This window comes from Oncorhynchus mykiss, chromosome 18 (assembly GCF_013265735.2).
Source record: "Oncorhynchus mykiss isolate Arlee chromosome 18, USDA_OmykA_1.1, whole genome shotgun sequence".
In the NCBI taxonomy this organism is placed as follows: Eukaryota; Metazoa; Chordata; class Actinopteri; order Salmoniformes; family Salmonidae; genus Oncorhynchus; species Oncorhynchus mykiss.
Window position 1 is genome coordinate 39,207,776 of NC_048582.1, and position 12,978 is coordinate 39,220,753.

Here is a 12,978-nt window from a genome sequence, read left to right on the forward strand (position 1 = left end):
TAAACTAAGTGGAGGCTTACTTTTGCACAAAACACGGCCCAAAAATTCTAATAAACCAGTAGTAGCCCATAGCTTTTAGACAATATGAGCAGAGAACTTTTACACACGATCTTTGCTGATGTAAACGTGCAGTCAAGACGAGGGCCAGGCAGAAATAAACAGGGTACTGCGGTTTTTAACTACCGCCACGACTGGAGTAAACGCGCAATAGACATCCTCACTTTGGATAGACTACTGCTTGGCTTGAGTGAATTTCCCGACACTTTTAATTGATATCATAATGTGTGTTTAACACCAATGGCATTATTATTTGTTTCAATTATTTTGTTTCAATTCTTTATTCCAATCGAAAATGGCTCACAATTTAGGAGTTTTACGGCACACTCAGCGTCACTTGAGGACGTCGGAGCACATAAGAGACTTATCTCCTACGCCAAAGTTAGTAGTTGCACTGTGGCCAGCCAGGTAGCTTACGTAGCCTTCACCGCTTGATTGCTGCGGCTCTTTCCATCACTGGCGCGTCTAATTTTAAGACCTGGAATAGGCTACTTGTTTAATAGCACCTATTTACCTATAGCCTATAAATTATTTGATTTGTTTTCCGGTTTTCTTATTATGTCTTGGTGGAACGCATAAGCTAAGTCGTCATAGGTTAAGGCTATTTAGGGATAGTTTTAGAGCAAGTTGGCTATTATTTGCATCAGCAGTTAGCTTTCAAGCTAAATTAAGAAGTCTGTTTTGATGCCTGATTTTGAGCATTTCAGATTTTCATACTCAAGCATGAATCCATTATTGGGGGAGAACGCGTTCCTGGTTCAACAACAGCAGCACAATCAGATGGGGAGCCATTCTGATTATTCCATGACAGGCCTAGACTCATACGGTGCAGCTGACTCAGGCTTCATCTTGGGCGAGCACAACGGGTTTGGACAAGATGGCATATCTGGCCTGGACATAAATTCGCTGCCACCTTCAGGACTCGCTTATTTGCACCAGAACAACATGCACCGTGCACCGCCGCCCCCCGCAGCGATGGCCCTGCGTAACGACTTGGGTTCCAACATCAGTGTTCTCAAGACCTTGAATTTGCGCTTCCGTTGCTTTTTGGCTAAAGTTCATGAACTGGAGCGTCGGAATAAAGCTTTGGAGAAGCAGCTTCAACAGGCTTTGGAAAACAATGAGGACAATTCAGAAGGACACGGGAAAAAGCCATTGACTAAGGAAATGGGAGTCCAGACTGGTTTCGTAGGGCCCATCGCAGTTAGGCCCGGACATATCCCACTCCAGAACGTCAATAACTCTGCATACCTGCCTGGGGGTCTTCTCTCTCCATCACTCAACAGGCCTACAACTCCCTCCTTTGAGTCCAACAGCAAATCAGTATTTAGGAACTCGACTCTGACTGACTCGAATTCCAACCTCAATTCCAACCAACTCACTCCACATATTTGCCTCAGTCCTTTATTAACCCCTACTGATACTTCCAACCCTATATCCAACATTAACGAGAAATATGTCAGTTCTGGGACTGGTATGTCTACTAACCCGCCTCCCCGGTTCCTTCCCGGCACCGTTTGGTCCTACAACCACGACCGCAGGTTTGGCACGGGGAGGGAGTCGCGCGTAACAGATATGGGTGTGCCTTGTGCCCAAACGGACGGCGTAGGTGTTCAAATCGACACCATCACCCCTGAGATACGGGCCCTGTACAACGTGTTGGGCAAGGTGAAACGAGAGAGGGATGAGTATAAATGCAGGTATGGATGAGGCGGTCTGGAGTATCATGGTTAAAGATCTGGGTCCTTAAGCCGATGTTATTGTCACTTGTAGAACTGATGTGTGATGTCATTTATTGTTTCTCTAGCCCATCATTATTAGGGCAACACCCCTAGCCCAGGATTGGCCAACCCTCCTCCTGGAGAGCGAAGGGGTGTGGAGGCTTTTGTTCCAGCCCTGCTCTAGTCACACATCCGGGGTCTACAAATCAGTGATCCTGTTTTATAGCTACATGTCCATAACACCTCAGTGTCGTTCTGCCGACGTCTTGTCAGAATAGGAATAGAAAACCAGCAAAATGATTGCGTTAGAGATATTTACAGTGGGTTCTCCTATTACAAATGTGGAGTGCAATGTATCTCAACTAACCATAGCCTATTTTGAGCCCATTCAACCGTTGAGTGTTTTTGCTTTCTTCATACCAAATAACACCCACAGAACCCAAGAAAATAACATTACATCACCATGCAAGGTCTAGATGAGCTGCATGTGTATCTTGTAATATAAGGCAGAGCTTTATTACAGGCTCTGGGGTTGTCCAGCTGATGCTCATGCTGCAAAAGTACTGTGTAGCTTAGAGCTGAGTTGAAATGAAGAGACATCGGTTCTGTTGTTTTTGTCGTCCATCATCATCCTCGTCATCATCCTCCATAAGATGGCTTCTGGTTACTCTGTAAATCTTGGAAGTGTTTTAGCTGCTCTACTTTTGTCTTCAAATTGCCCCTGTACACCCCAAATGATATGGCATCACAAGGCTTCACTATAGGCTTGTAGGGGATCATAGTTCAAACATAGTTGAGCACAGCATTTAAAAGAACAGCATTGGCCAATCTCTTATCCAATAGGAGGATTATCTAGAGAGGGCTGAATTGGCTGGAGTGAAGTCAGCAGTACACTTGTTTTTGTCTCTTACATGGCCTTCCCCCATCTCTCTCCCCCTCCTCCGCCCCTCTGCGTTTTGTCTCAGCACCTGCAATGCAGCACTGTGCTGAAAGCTGTGACCGCTAGTGGTGTCACCAGAGGCTCTCCACATTATTCTCTCTCTCTTTCACGTTCCCTATTTCTCTTCCTCTCTCTCTCTCTCTCTCTCTCTCACTCCGTCTCTTTCTCTTTTTCACTCACCTCCCGCTCCCACTATTTCTCTCTCTCACACACACAAACTCTCTTTTCTGTTGTCTCTCTCTCTCTCTCTCTCTCTCTCTCACACCCCCTCTACCCATCCCGTACGGCCACTCGCCCTCTGCAGCATCCGTGAGAAGATGCGGACATCACTAAATGACACCAGTAACCTTCCCTACAGCCTATAGTCCACTGTCTGAATGTTAATGGCGACAAGGCAGCGTCATCTCTCTCAGATTACAAGCCTCTATGACTTGCCAGTCGAAACACCCTCCTCTAATTCTCTTTTATGGAGAAGGTCAAATGGCTTAACAGGGAAACATTTCCAATCATTTGCCTCGGATCTCATTGAAAAGCAACTTTCTCATAACAATGCAATATCAGACAGTTGGTGTTTGTTTTTAATGAGTTTCCAGGGGGCTGTGGGAAGATGGAATAGAACCTAATTTTTCATTCAATTTATGAAGTGTATACCGTTAATGGCTTGTACAACTTGCAGTATAGGCTGCCCAAGTATACCATTAAAAACAGGCTACTGTATACACTGCATCCCCCCCACTTGAGCAGACCGATAACAGTGCGTATAGGCAATGTGCAATATGGCACATGCGCCCTCCTGGGTTAGACCACTTCTCACCTTCTGTAAGTGTCGCAGCCGCGTGCTCTACATGCATACTGCATCTGTTGCGTAACACAGCTGAGTAAGGGAGATCAGGCACACAACATGGATTCAAACACCGTCAAACTTTATTGAACCGCATGAACACAACACTGTAGCTTGTGGTAAATGGTATTAGGCTCTCTGTCTGATTTCTGTCTCTCTGGTATTTGTAACCAGTGTTATTATTTGACTATTTTGGGCATTTGACAAAGTGATCTACCCTCAGTCACAGATGGTTGCAATAATTAAGGTTCTGGAGTACCCTAGTAGACAATAATGGCAATTGTGGGATTGAGCTGCTAAAATTGGGTGTCTAAGTGGAAATTGTATCTTTGCGTCTTTGACACTGGCTGTCTGGAAGCAGTGTCGTTATAACAGTGAATACTGACGTCAATACTGTTCCTAAAAGAGAAGAGACAGTGATGATGGTGTGTGATGACTCCCCCATCAATCTCCGTTCTCAACAATAGTGTGTGTGTGTGTGTGTGTGTTTCAATAGATGGGAGGAAGAGTACACAGTCAGAGTGGACCTCCAGGAGAAAGTGGCTGAGCTGGAGGAGGTAAGCCCTTAGCTGTGTCAATGATAAAGTGCAATCTGCTACATACATTTTTTTTAAATTCATGATATAAAGCCATTAATTCTTGAATAATAAAACCTATAAATACCTCATGAACTTAGTCCAACTGTCTAACCCCCTCAGAACCCAAAATACACTGAATAAAAATAGAAAGCAACATGTGAACTGTTGATCCCATGTTTCATGAGCTGAAATAAAAGGTCCCAGAAATGTTCCATATGCACAAAAAGCTTATTTCTCTCAAATGTTGGGCACAAATGTGTGGCATATCAATAAGTTGATTAAATAGCATGATCATTACACAGGTGCACCTTATGCTGAGGACAATAAAAGCCCACTCTAAAATGTGCAGTTTAGTCACACAACACAATGCCACCGATGTCTCAAGTTTTGAGGGAGCGTGCAATTGGCATGCTGACTGCAGATATGTTGCCAGAGAATTTAATGTTAATTTCTCTACCATAAGCCACCAGACCAGGACCTACACATCTGGCTTCTTCACCTGCGGGATTATCAGAGAGGGGAGAGCGATGGAGGTGTTGAGGAGTATTTCTGTCTGTCATAAAGCCCTTTTTGGGGAAAAACATATTCTGATTGGCTGGGCTGGCTCCCAAGTGGGTGGGCCTATGCCCTCCCAGGCCCACCCAGATTAGATTAGGACCTAATGAATTTATTTCAATTGACAGATTTTCTTACGTGACCTGTAACTCAGCAAAATATTAGAAATTGTTGCATGATGCGTCTTTATATTTTTGTTCAGTGCATAAGCGTGTTTAACGCCATTGTTTGTAAACAATGTCATTGTAAACAGCCCCTGTATAGCTTTAAAACATGGTCCAACTATCATTTTGAGCTCATGGATGGTCAGTCCTTGTGTCCATAGCGCTGTTTATGAATTTGATAGTGGTTACATTTCTCCAGCCCCATCCCTAAGCTGTTTACCTAAACATGTGGCGGGGTGGCTGCTTTGTTATTGTTTGAACTGCACATGATCCCTTTAATATTTCACACTAACATTATGATTCCACCTCAGATCAGCTGGGTTGATTGGAAAGCAGCAGTAGAGAGTGCATTTTGTAACTTTAGCTAGAAAGAACTACAAATGAACTATACAATACGCCACCCATTTTGTTGATTTGGTGTACTTATACTCATAATCATATATGTTATGTCATAAGTGCTATGCAAACTACAAATGAACTATACAATACGCCACCCATTTTGTTGATTTGGTGTACTTATACTCATAATCATATATGTTATGTCATAAGTGTCTCTTGGTGTGTGTGTGTGTGTGTGTGTGTACAGGACCTCCAGGAGAGTGAGGTGTGTCAGGATGAGCTGGCCCTCAGGGTGAAACAGCTGAAAGCTGAGCTGGTCCTCTTCAAAGGCCTTATGAGCAACGTGAGTCCCTCGTAGCGCTGTTGGAATAGCTCACCACAAAAGTTGTTGAGATTTGTATACTTCAAAAGTAGTCCCACTCGCTTTTGAGTTACAAAATCTCGAGCAAAATACTTTTATGGTATTGGTACAGTTTGCTTCGGGAAATGTCTTTGAAAAATACAAAGAAGATTTGGGAACACATATTTCCTTTTGCGAGTGTCACTTGCTCTCTTTGTCAGAACCTGTCGGATCTGGACAGTAAGATCCAGGAGAAAGCCATGAAGGTGGACATGGACATCTGTAGACGCATCGACATCACAGCTCGCCTGTGTGATGTGGCCCAGCAGAGGAACTGTGAAGACATGATCCAGATCTTCCAGGTCAGGACCGCTCATAGGCCGCTTATACTACTGACTACACTATCTGTTAAGTAGCCCCTAGACACGGATTTAAGTACAACTTAGCATTTACCACCGTAATGGTTACGTGTAGGATTTTTCCAGGGTAAGCTAATTCTAGCTAATTAGTATAATGACCGCGTGACCGAATCTTTGGAGGCAAGTCCACTCATATCTTCTAGGTCAACTCACACCTGTGTTATTACACCTTAATAACCATGTTCATTACACCTTTATTGCACTGCTATTACACAGTTGTTACACCTTTATCTAGCAGGTGGCCACACCTCCTTCCACTCTGACCCGCCGGCCCCGGAAACAGGCGGCCCAATCGGTTAAAGGCGGCGACGGGGACGAACCAACCAGCATCTCTGAGAGCGAGGCGGGCAAGGATGAGGAGTCGTGTAGCACGTCAGCCAATCAGATCAACGAGGAAATGCAGAGGATGCTGAACCAGTTGTGAGTTCTCTGGCTGCTCTTTAACTATGTAGGTTATGGTCAGCAATCGAGGTCTTGCTGAAGTCTCCAACGTCACACCTGGAGAGCCACTCTGCACTAAACACACTTGATTCAAAAGCTTGTGGTCTAAATTTCAGACCGTGGTTATTTGAATCCGGACTGTTAAGAGTTTGAGCTGGATAAAAATCCTACACACTGCTGATCTCCAGGACTGGAGTCTGTCGCTTGTAAGATGTGAGTGGATCAGTCGGCCAGTGAACTATAAATAGATGTACAACTGGTAAGCCATACTATTGTTGGTCTTGCAGGAGGGAGTGTGAGTTTGAGGACGACTGTGACAGCCTGGCCTGGGAGGAGACTGAGGAGACTCTGCTGCTGTGGGAGGATTTCCCAGGATACACTCTGGGGGCAGTGGAGACACAGGGGGAGGTAAGCCACTATAATTGCCGCTAGACACTGGCTGATCTAAGATCAGTTATGTATTTACCAATGTAATGGTTCATGTTAGGAGCTGGCTAGGCTAAGCTGATCCCAGAACTGTGTTAATGGGCATGCTTTAACCAAAGCCACTGTACTTCCTGCTTGTAAATCATTCTTATGGTTGGGCTGCCGTATCTGTGTGTCTGTGTCCTACTTAACACATTGCATGTACGACTGTGACATTGGCATGTCCTGATCCCTGGATCACAGTGTAATGTAGATAAACTGGGAGCATACACACACACACACACACACACAATTATCTTGATTTACCCCGGTACTGTTAGTCATTCTCATTCCCAATAACAATCTGGTTAGTCATGAGTGGACAATTTAAATAATAGTGACAATTTAAAAAAATTCTGTAGACAATATCAAAAAAGAGGCAGGGCAATGGATGAGAAGTGTTTTAGATTTCCATATACTGATTGAAGTTCTTTTCATCTCATTCATATTAGGCAAATTAGCACAAAACAATGTTCTCTCTCTCGCTCTCTTTCACACACACACACACACAGCAGCAACAGCAGGAGGAGTCCATAGAGAAGGTAATACAGGACACAGAGTCCCTCTTCCAGACCAGAGAGAAGGAGTATCAGGAGACCATCGACCAGATCGAGGTGAGACACACGTACACACACACTCACACAAACAAAGCCCTTCTCTAAGTACCAGTTTTCCCGCTGCTATTTGTACAATATGAGGACTATGCGGCATGAGAAGGCTATTTATAAAGCCTGCAGAGAGCGATGAAGCACTGCTGTAAACAGAGCCATAAATACATAGAAGTTTCTCTGGGATTATTATATTATGGAAATAAACAAGACGGCCATTCCATATGCTTACATGAGTCACTGTTGAAATTAGTTCCTGTGCAGATGATAAGTTAAATTGAAGTAACAAATTGAAGGTAGTATAGTATCTTTATTTTTTTAATAGAGCTCCTTTCCAGAAGTCGTCCTCTTATTCGCTAAATTGCTAAATTCATTGCTAAGTACAAATACAATCAACCAAAAAGCAAACACCGAAAAATAAAAAAAAGATTTATGCATATGACTGCGGCCTTTGGTTTTGCACTTGCAAAGATCCTGGCCCTCATTACTCCAAAAAAATAATGTTCTGGTGACAATTTAAACCGGAGCGAATGTCTTACGTTGGTTCCCCGCAGTTGGAGCTGGCCACGGCTAAGAGTGACATGAACCGACACCTGCACGAGTACATGGAGATGTGTTCCATGAAGCGAGGCCTGGACGTGCAGATGGAGACGTGCAGGAGACTCATCACCCAGAGTGGAGACAGGTATCAGACACCTCCGCATGGTGCTGAACACTCTAAACGCTCAAAAAGATACCCTAGGTATGAGATATCAGTATGAGATACCTGTATGAGATATCCAAACAGTCAAAGAGTTACCCTAGAGATACCTAGAGATACGGCTGGTATTAGACACCAGAAAGAGGTGGAAGATAACAAGAGGAATGAGATCTATGCTGTAACTGAATCCTCTCGCAGGGTGATGCCAAGCACCTGGTTCATTCGTAATCATCTAACAATAACCCATGTAACGAAATACAATTCTTAATTTTGTGAAATATGTGCTGGGGATGCATCTATTACACATATGTTACAGTACAGGTTAACTCTTTAATTCTCCCAACTGTGCTGATAGTGATAGAATCCATATGTCATTACATTGACCTGTCTGTGAGTATGGTAGCCTGGTCCCAGATCTGTTTGTGTCGTCTTGCCATCTCCTATGGTCATTATAACGCCAATGACCATAGGGGCTGGCAAGACGGCACAAACAGCTTTGGGACCAGGCTATGAGCACCGACTGTTCGAGTCGTCTTGTCTCAAGGTCATTGGCAGTTGTATTGACTCCGCCTTGCCGTTTTCCTTTCAGGAAGTCTCCCCCTCTCGTTACTGCGGCCATGGAGGACTCTGATGACGGAGAGAAGGAGAGGAGTAAGGTGTCCCCACCCGCAGACTCTGAAAGTGATGAACCCTACTGTGACACCAAGGTTAATAGTGGTACGGTCCCTCACTTACCATGGAGGAAGTCCTAATCCTTACTGATGATGCCCTGTAGATGTACCATAGTCTGAATAGTGCTGTTGTTTACATTTGTTTTTGCCATAAATGATGTAAAGCCAGCAGACTCTTTCCAGGGCCATAAGTCACCACTGCCCTCTTGTGGTTCAGGTTATTACAACACCTAATCTGATAGGACTAAATGGCATTTAGAAAAGGAAACCAATTGGATTTCTTAACATTGGGATATTTCTATGATATGAACGATCAAAATATATACCTTTGTTGTTTAAGTTTGCCCATTGATCTTGCTATATGTATCAAGATTCAACCGAAAACAATTTGCACACGGTTTTTGTGGAATAGATGCCTTATGTTACATTGCAGTTACAGATTTGAAACATCAGCGGAATTTTTGAAGGCAAAAAAAAAAAAAATGCACCATTGGCAAAACATTGTCACAGGATGAGTCATTATTTAGCAGTCTGTCACATCTGAACAAAATGAACATTTACAGTTTTCTAAAAAGAAAAGGGCCTAGCTGTTGATAGCCATCGATGAAAATCTATTTTCTTTATAGTTAATATCCTTCTCATTCCATTTTCCCCATTTTGAAAGTATGGATACAATTTCTGAGAGGCATATAGAAAGATTCAAGGATGTAAAGCCTTTTTAATCAATCTCACAACATTCACATGTACACATGTTATTATCCGAGAGGTTCACAACATTCGTATGTACACCCGTTATTAACAGAGGTTCACAACATTCGTATGGACACAACATGTTATTAACAGAGAGGTTCACAACTTTGTTATTTACTTTGCTTGGTTACATATTCATGCACTTTATTTATTTCAGCCCTTTTTCATTCCTCATTGAAATTCAGATAGCTACAGTATTTATTTTTTTTAATTAATAAATAACTTATTTTTATTGCTATTTATTTTCTATTACAATTGCAACAATGAAAGTATGACAGTTGATATGTTTTTTTTTTTTTTGATGAAATGCCCAGCATAATATTGTGTCGTTTTGCAAAGACAATTCACAAAAGCCATCGATATAATTATTCTCAAAAGTTTAGAGTTAAAAGAAAACCATTGGGACCATTAGCTTTGTACAGTCATGCACATTGCTGTAATCCCAAACTAGAACCAAACATAGGAGCATACTGCATGTGGATAGTGTTGATATCACAACCCACATAAACGCGTCCTATAAAAGCACTCACTCAATGCAAGTGAAAACATACCCAGTCAGCAGTGAATTCATCTTCACCTGCAATGGAGGGGGGGGAAAGCTCTCTGATTAACCAACGGTGAATCAGACTGCCTTTTGGTGCGCTTTTAAAAAATGGAGAGCCTAAAGGTATGAGTTTAAAGGCCTCGGACAAAGGGACAAGCTAGTATACCTGTTGGTGTGATATTAATCCTGTTTAGGTCGATAAAACATAATGCTAGCGGGCGAATAACTGCTTTAGGAGCTCGTTCAAGGTCACTCGGGAACGGTGACAAGTTTTACGTAGCGCGCGACCTTCATTTATCTGAGCACAGGTAGACCACCGAGTGTGTTTAACCATTTGCTTTGTGAGATCTGTGGTGCTGTGGTTGTAGCAACATTTCATTGCACTTGAACATGCTCAATGTTTACAGTTGGAGGAAAACGTAAACAACAATCCTATCTAAGGGCTCGATTCAATCAGCGCAGAAGATCGGCGTTTATCGCACGATTGACATTCAAAGGTTTCTGTGTTCGCGGAGAGACCGCACATTCAAGGTAAACGCTACTCATGTCGGCTCAATTGAAAATGACCTTTAAATTTCAACCACACGATTCGATCGGGCCTAGCTCCTTTGTTTATTGATGTCTGAACGCGTCTTGTAAAAACATGTCCCCCTACTTTGTACAGTTTTGTAAATGTCCACATCTAAAGTTGCACAAAATTATCTGTGTTGAACAGTAATTGTGACGCTGTGTTCAAATGCTCAAATATAACATCTTCACTAGCTGTTAGCCTACTGAATGTAAATAACATGTAAGTGTACACTGTGAAGACGAAGCCATGTAAGAGATTTCAGAAAGAGATTTCAGACAGTATGGCTGGAAAGGTGTCCCATTGTATTGAGAGTGTCTTTGGGTGTTCTCATGGATACACAAAAAGCTAGTATACCTGTTGGTGTGCATGTATGTAGGTTACCTCTGTGGATATTATTTTGTGCAGGGTTTAAAATGACACATTGTGAGTTTCTGAAATACACTGCTTTGCGCAGAATCTAATTCATAGGTTATAATTGATGGGTCTAATTGATGGGTTATATACTACTTCTGGCAGTATGAATATGTGTCTGTGTATCTTAAACATTCACATTGACTCTTGGGAATGCCTTAGCAGTAGGCTAAACCATCTATACACTATATATGCAAAAGTATGTGGACACCCCTTCAAATGAGTAGATTCAGCTATTTCAGCCACACCTGTTGCTGACAGGTGTATAAAATCGAGCACACAGCAATTCAATCTCCATAAACAAACATTGGCAGTAGAATGGCCCGTACTGAAGAGCTCAGTGACTTTCAACGTGGCTCCGTCATAGGATGCCACCTTTCCAACAAGTCAGTTCGTCACATTTCTGCCCTGCTAGAGCTGCCCAGGTCAACTGTATTGTGAAGTGGAAACGTCTAGGAGCAACACCGGCTCAGCCGTAAAAATCGTCTGTCCTCGGTTGCAACTCTCACTACCGAGTTCCAAACTGCCCCTGGAAGCAACTTCAGCACAAGATTTGTTTGTCGGGAGCTTCATGAAATGGGTTTCTATGGCCGACCAGCCACACACAAGCCTAATATCACCATGCGCAATGCCGGCTGGAGTGTTGTAAAGCTCGCCACCATTGGACTCCGGAGCAGTGGAAAGGCATTCTCTGGAGTAATGAATCACGCTTCACCATCTAGCAATCCGATGGATGAATCTGGGTCTGGCGGATGCCAGGAGAACGCTACCTGTCCCAATGCATAGTGCCAACTGTAAAGTTTGGTGGAGGAGGAATAATGGTCTGGGGCTGATTTTCATGGTTCGGGTTAGGCCCCTTAGTTTAAGGGAAAATCTTAACGCTACAGCATACAATGACATTCTAGACGATTCTGTGCTTCCAACTTTGTGGCAACAGTTTGGGGAAGGCCCTATCCTGTTTCAGCATGACAATTCCCCCGTGCACAAAGCGAGGTCCATACAGAAATGGTTTGTCGAGATCGGTGTTGAACAACTTGACTGGCCTGCACAGAGCCCTGACCTCAACCCTATCGAACACCTTTGGGATGAAGTTTAACACTGACTGCGAGCCAGGCCTAATCTCCCAACATCAATGCCCGACCTCACTAATTCTCTCGTGGCTGAATGGAGGCTAGTCCCCGCAGCATTGTTCCAACATCTAGTGGGAAGCCTTCCCAGAAGAGTGGAGGCTGTTAAAGAAGCAAAGGGGGGAGGACCAACTCCATGTAACCGGCCATGATTTCAGAATGAGATGTTCGACGAGCAGGTGTCCACATACTTTTGGTCATTTAGTGTAGCATCTGCAAGTAGTGCACAAAAGGCACATATCTGGTAGCCAAAGTTCCAGAAATGCGTGGAAAAAGGAGACATCTATAGGCCTATACGTGATGAGAATAAACAGCGATATCCACATACTGCACCTTTGGCCATGTAGTGTATGTCTGTCTATAACAATTGCAGGAATTGTTTCAGAGTTTACTTGTTCAACCTCTCTGGGGATTCAAAACATATCTTTCATATGATAAAAACATGAATGTCTGCCTAGTCATTTCTCTAATCTTTACCGCAAAATAAGTCAACACAGACGAATGTACAGAAAGAAGCAAGCCACACAGCAAAAGCAGTCTGAAGACTTCTATCACTATAGCGACCAATAGACTACCATACCTCTTCATGCAACTGTGTACAGAAGCTCAGCAAGTAAACTTTTGAAAAAATCGAAATGTAAATAAATCCATCTGTTGAAATGTGAATATTAGTAACAGCGGTGAAATAACACGATTGTATGTGGTCAGAGTTAAACATGACATGTCCAGTCTCAAC

The 12,978-nt window shown here is 43.1% G+C and overlaps 1 protein-coding gene across 6 annotated transcripts; it reads left to right on the forward strand.

The window, feature by feature from the left end:
• Window positions 1-433: 433 nt before the first annotated feature.
• LOC110496194 (intermediate filament family orphan 1) lies at window positions 434-10,433 on the forward strand. 6 transcript variants are annotated; one of them, XM_021571947.2, is made up of 9 exons: window positions 434-1,757; window positions 4,056-4,116; window positions 5,443-5,538; window positions 5,757-5,897; window positions 6,190-6,374; window positions 6,683-6,803; window positions 7,373-7,474; window positions 8,023-8,210; window positions 8,758-10,433. In XM_021571947.2, exons 1-9 carry the CDS (start codon window positions 742-744, stop codon window positions 8,918-8,920), a joined length of 2,073 nt encoding a protein of 690 aa, XP_021427622.1. In that variant the 5' UTR covers window positions 434-741; the 3' UTR covers window positions 8,921-10,433. The 6 variants fall into 6 exon arrangements, with proteins under 6 accessions (XP_021427622.1, XP_021427625.1, XP_021427626.1 ...); XM_021571950.2 differs by having other exon boundaries at window positions 7,376-7,474; XM_021571951.2 differs by having other exon boundaries at window positions 6,193-6,374; window positions 7,376-7,474.
• The last annotated feature ends 2,545 nt before the right edge of the window (window positions 10,434-12,978 follow it).

What these genes read in the sequence shown, in the direction of transcription:
- LOC110496194 (XM_021571947.2), top strand. Translation starts at nt 742, where the DNA reads ATGCCTGATTTTGAGCATTTCAGATTTTCATACTCAAGCATGAATCCA. An exon ending in CAGTGGAGACACAGGGGGAG is followed by an intron (nt 6,804 to 7,372) that starts GTAAGCCACTAT and finishes ACACACACACAG; the next exon opens with CAGCAACAGCAGGAGGAGTC. An exon ending in CGCTCAAAAAGATACCCTAG is followed by an intron (nt 8,211 to 8,757) that starts GTATGAGATATC and finishes TTTTCCTTTCAG; the next exon opens with GAAGTCTCCCCCTCTCGTTA.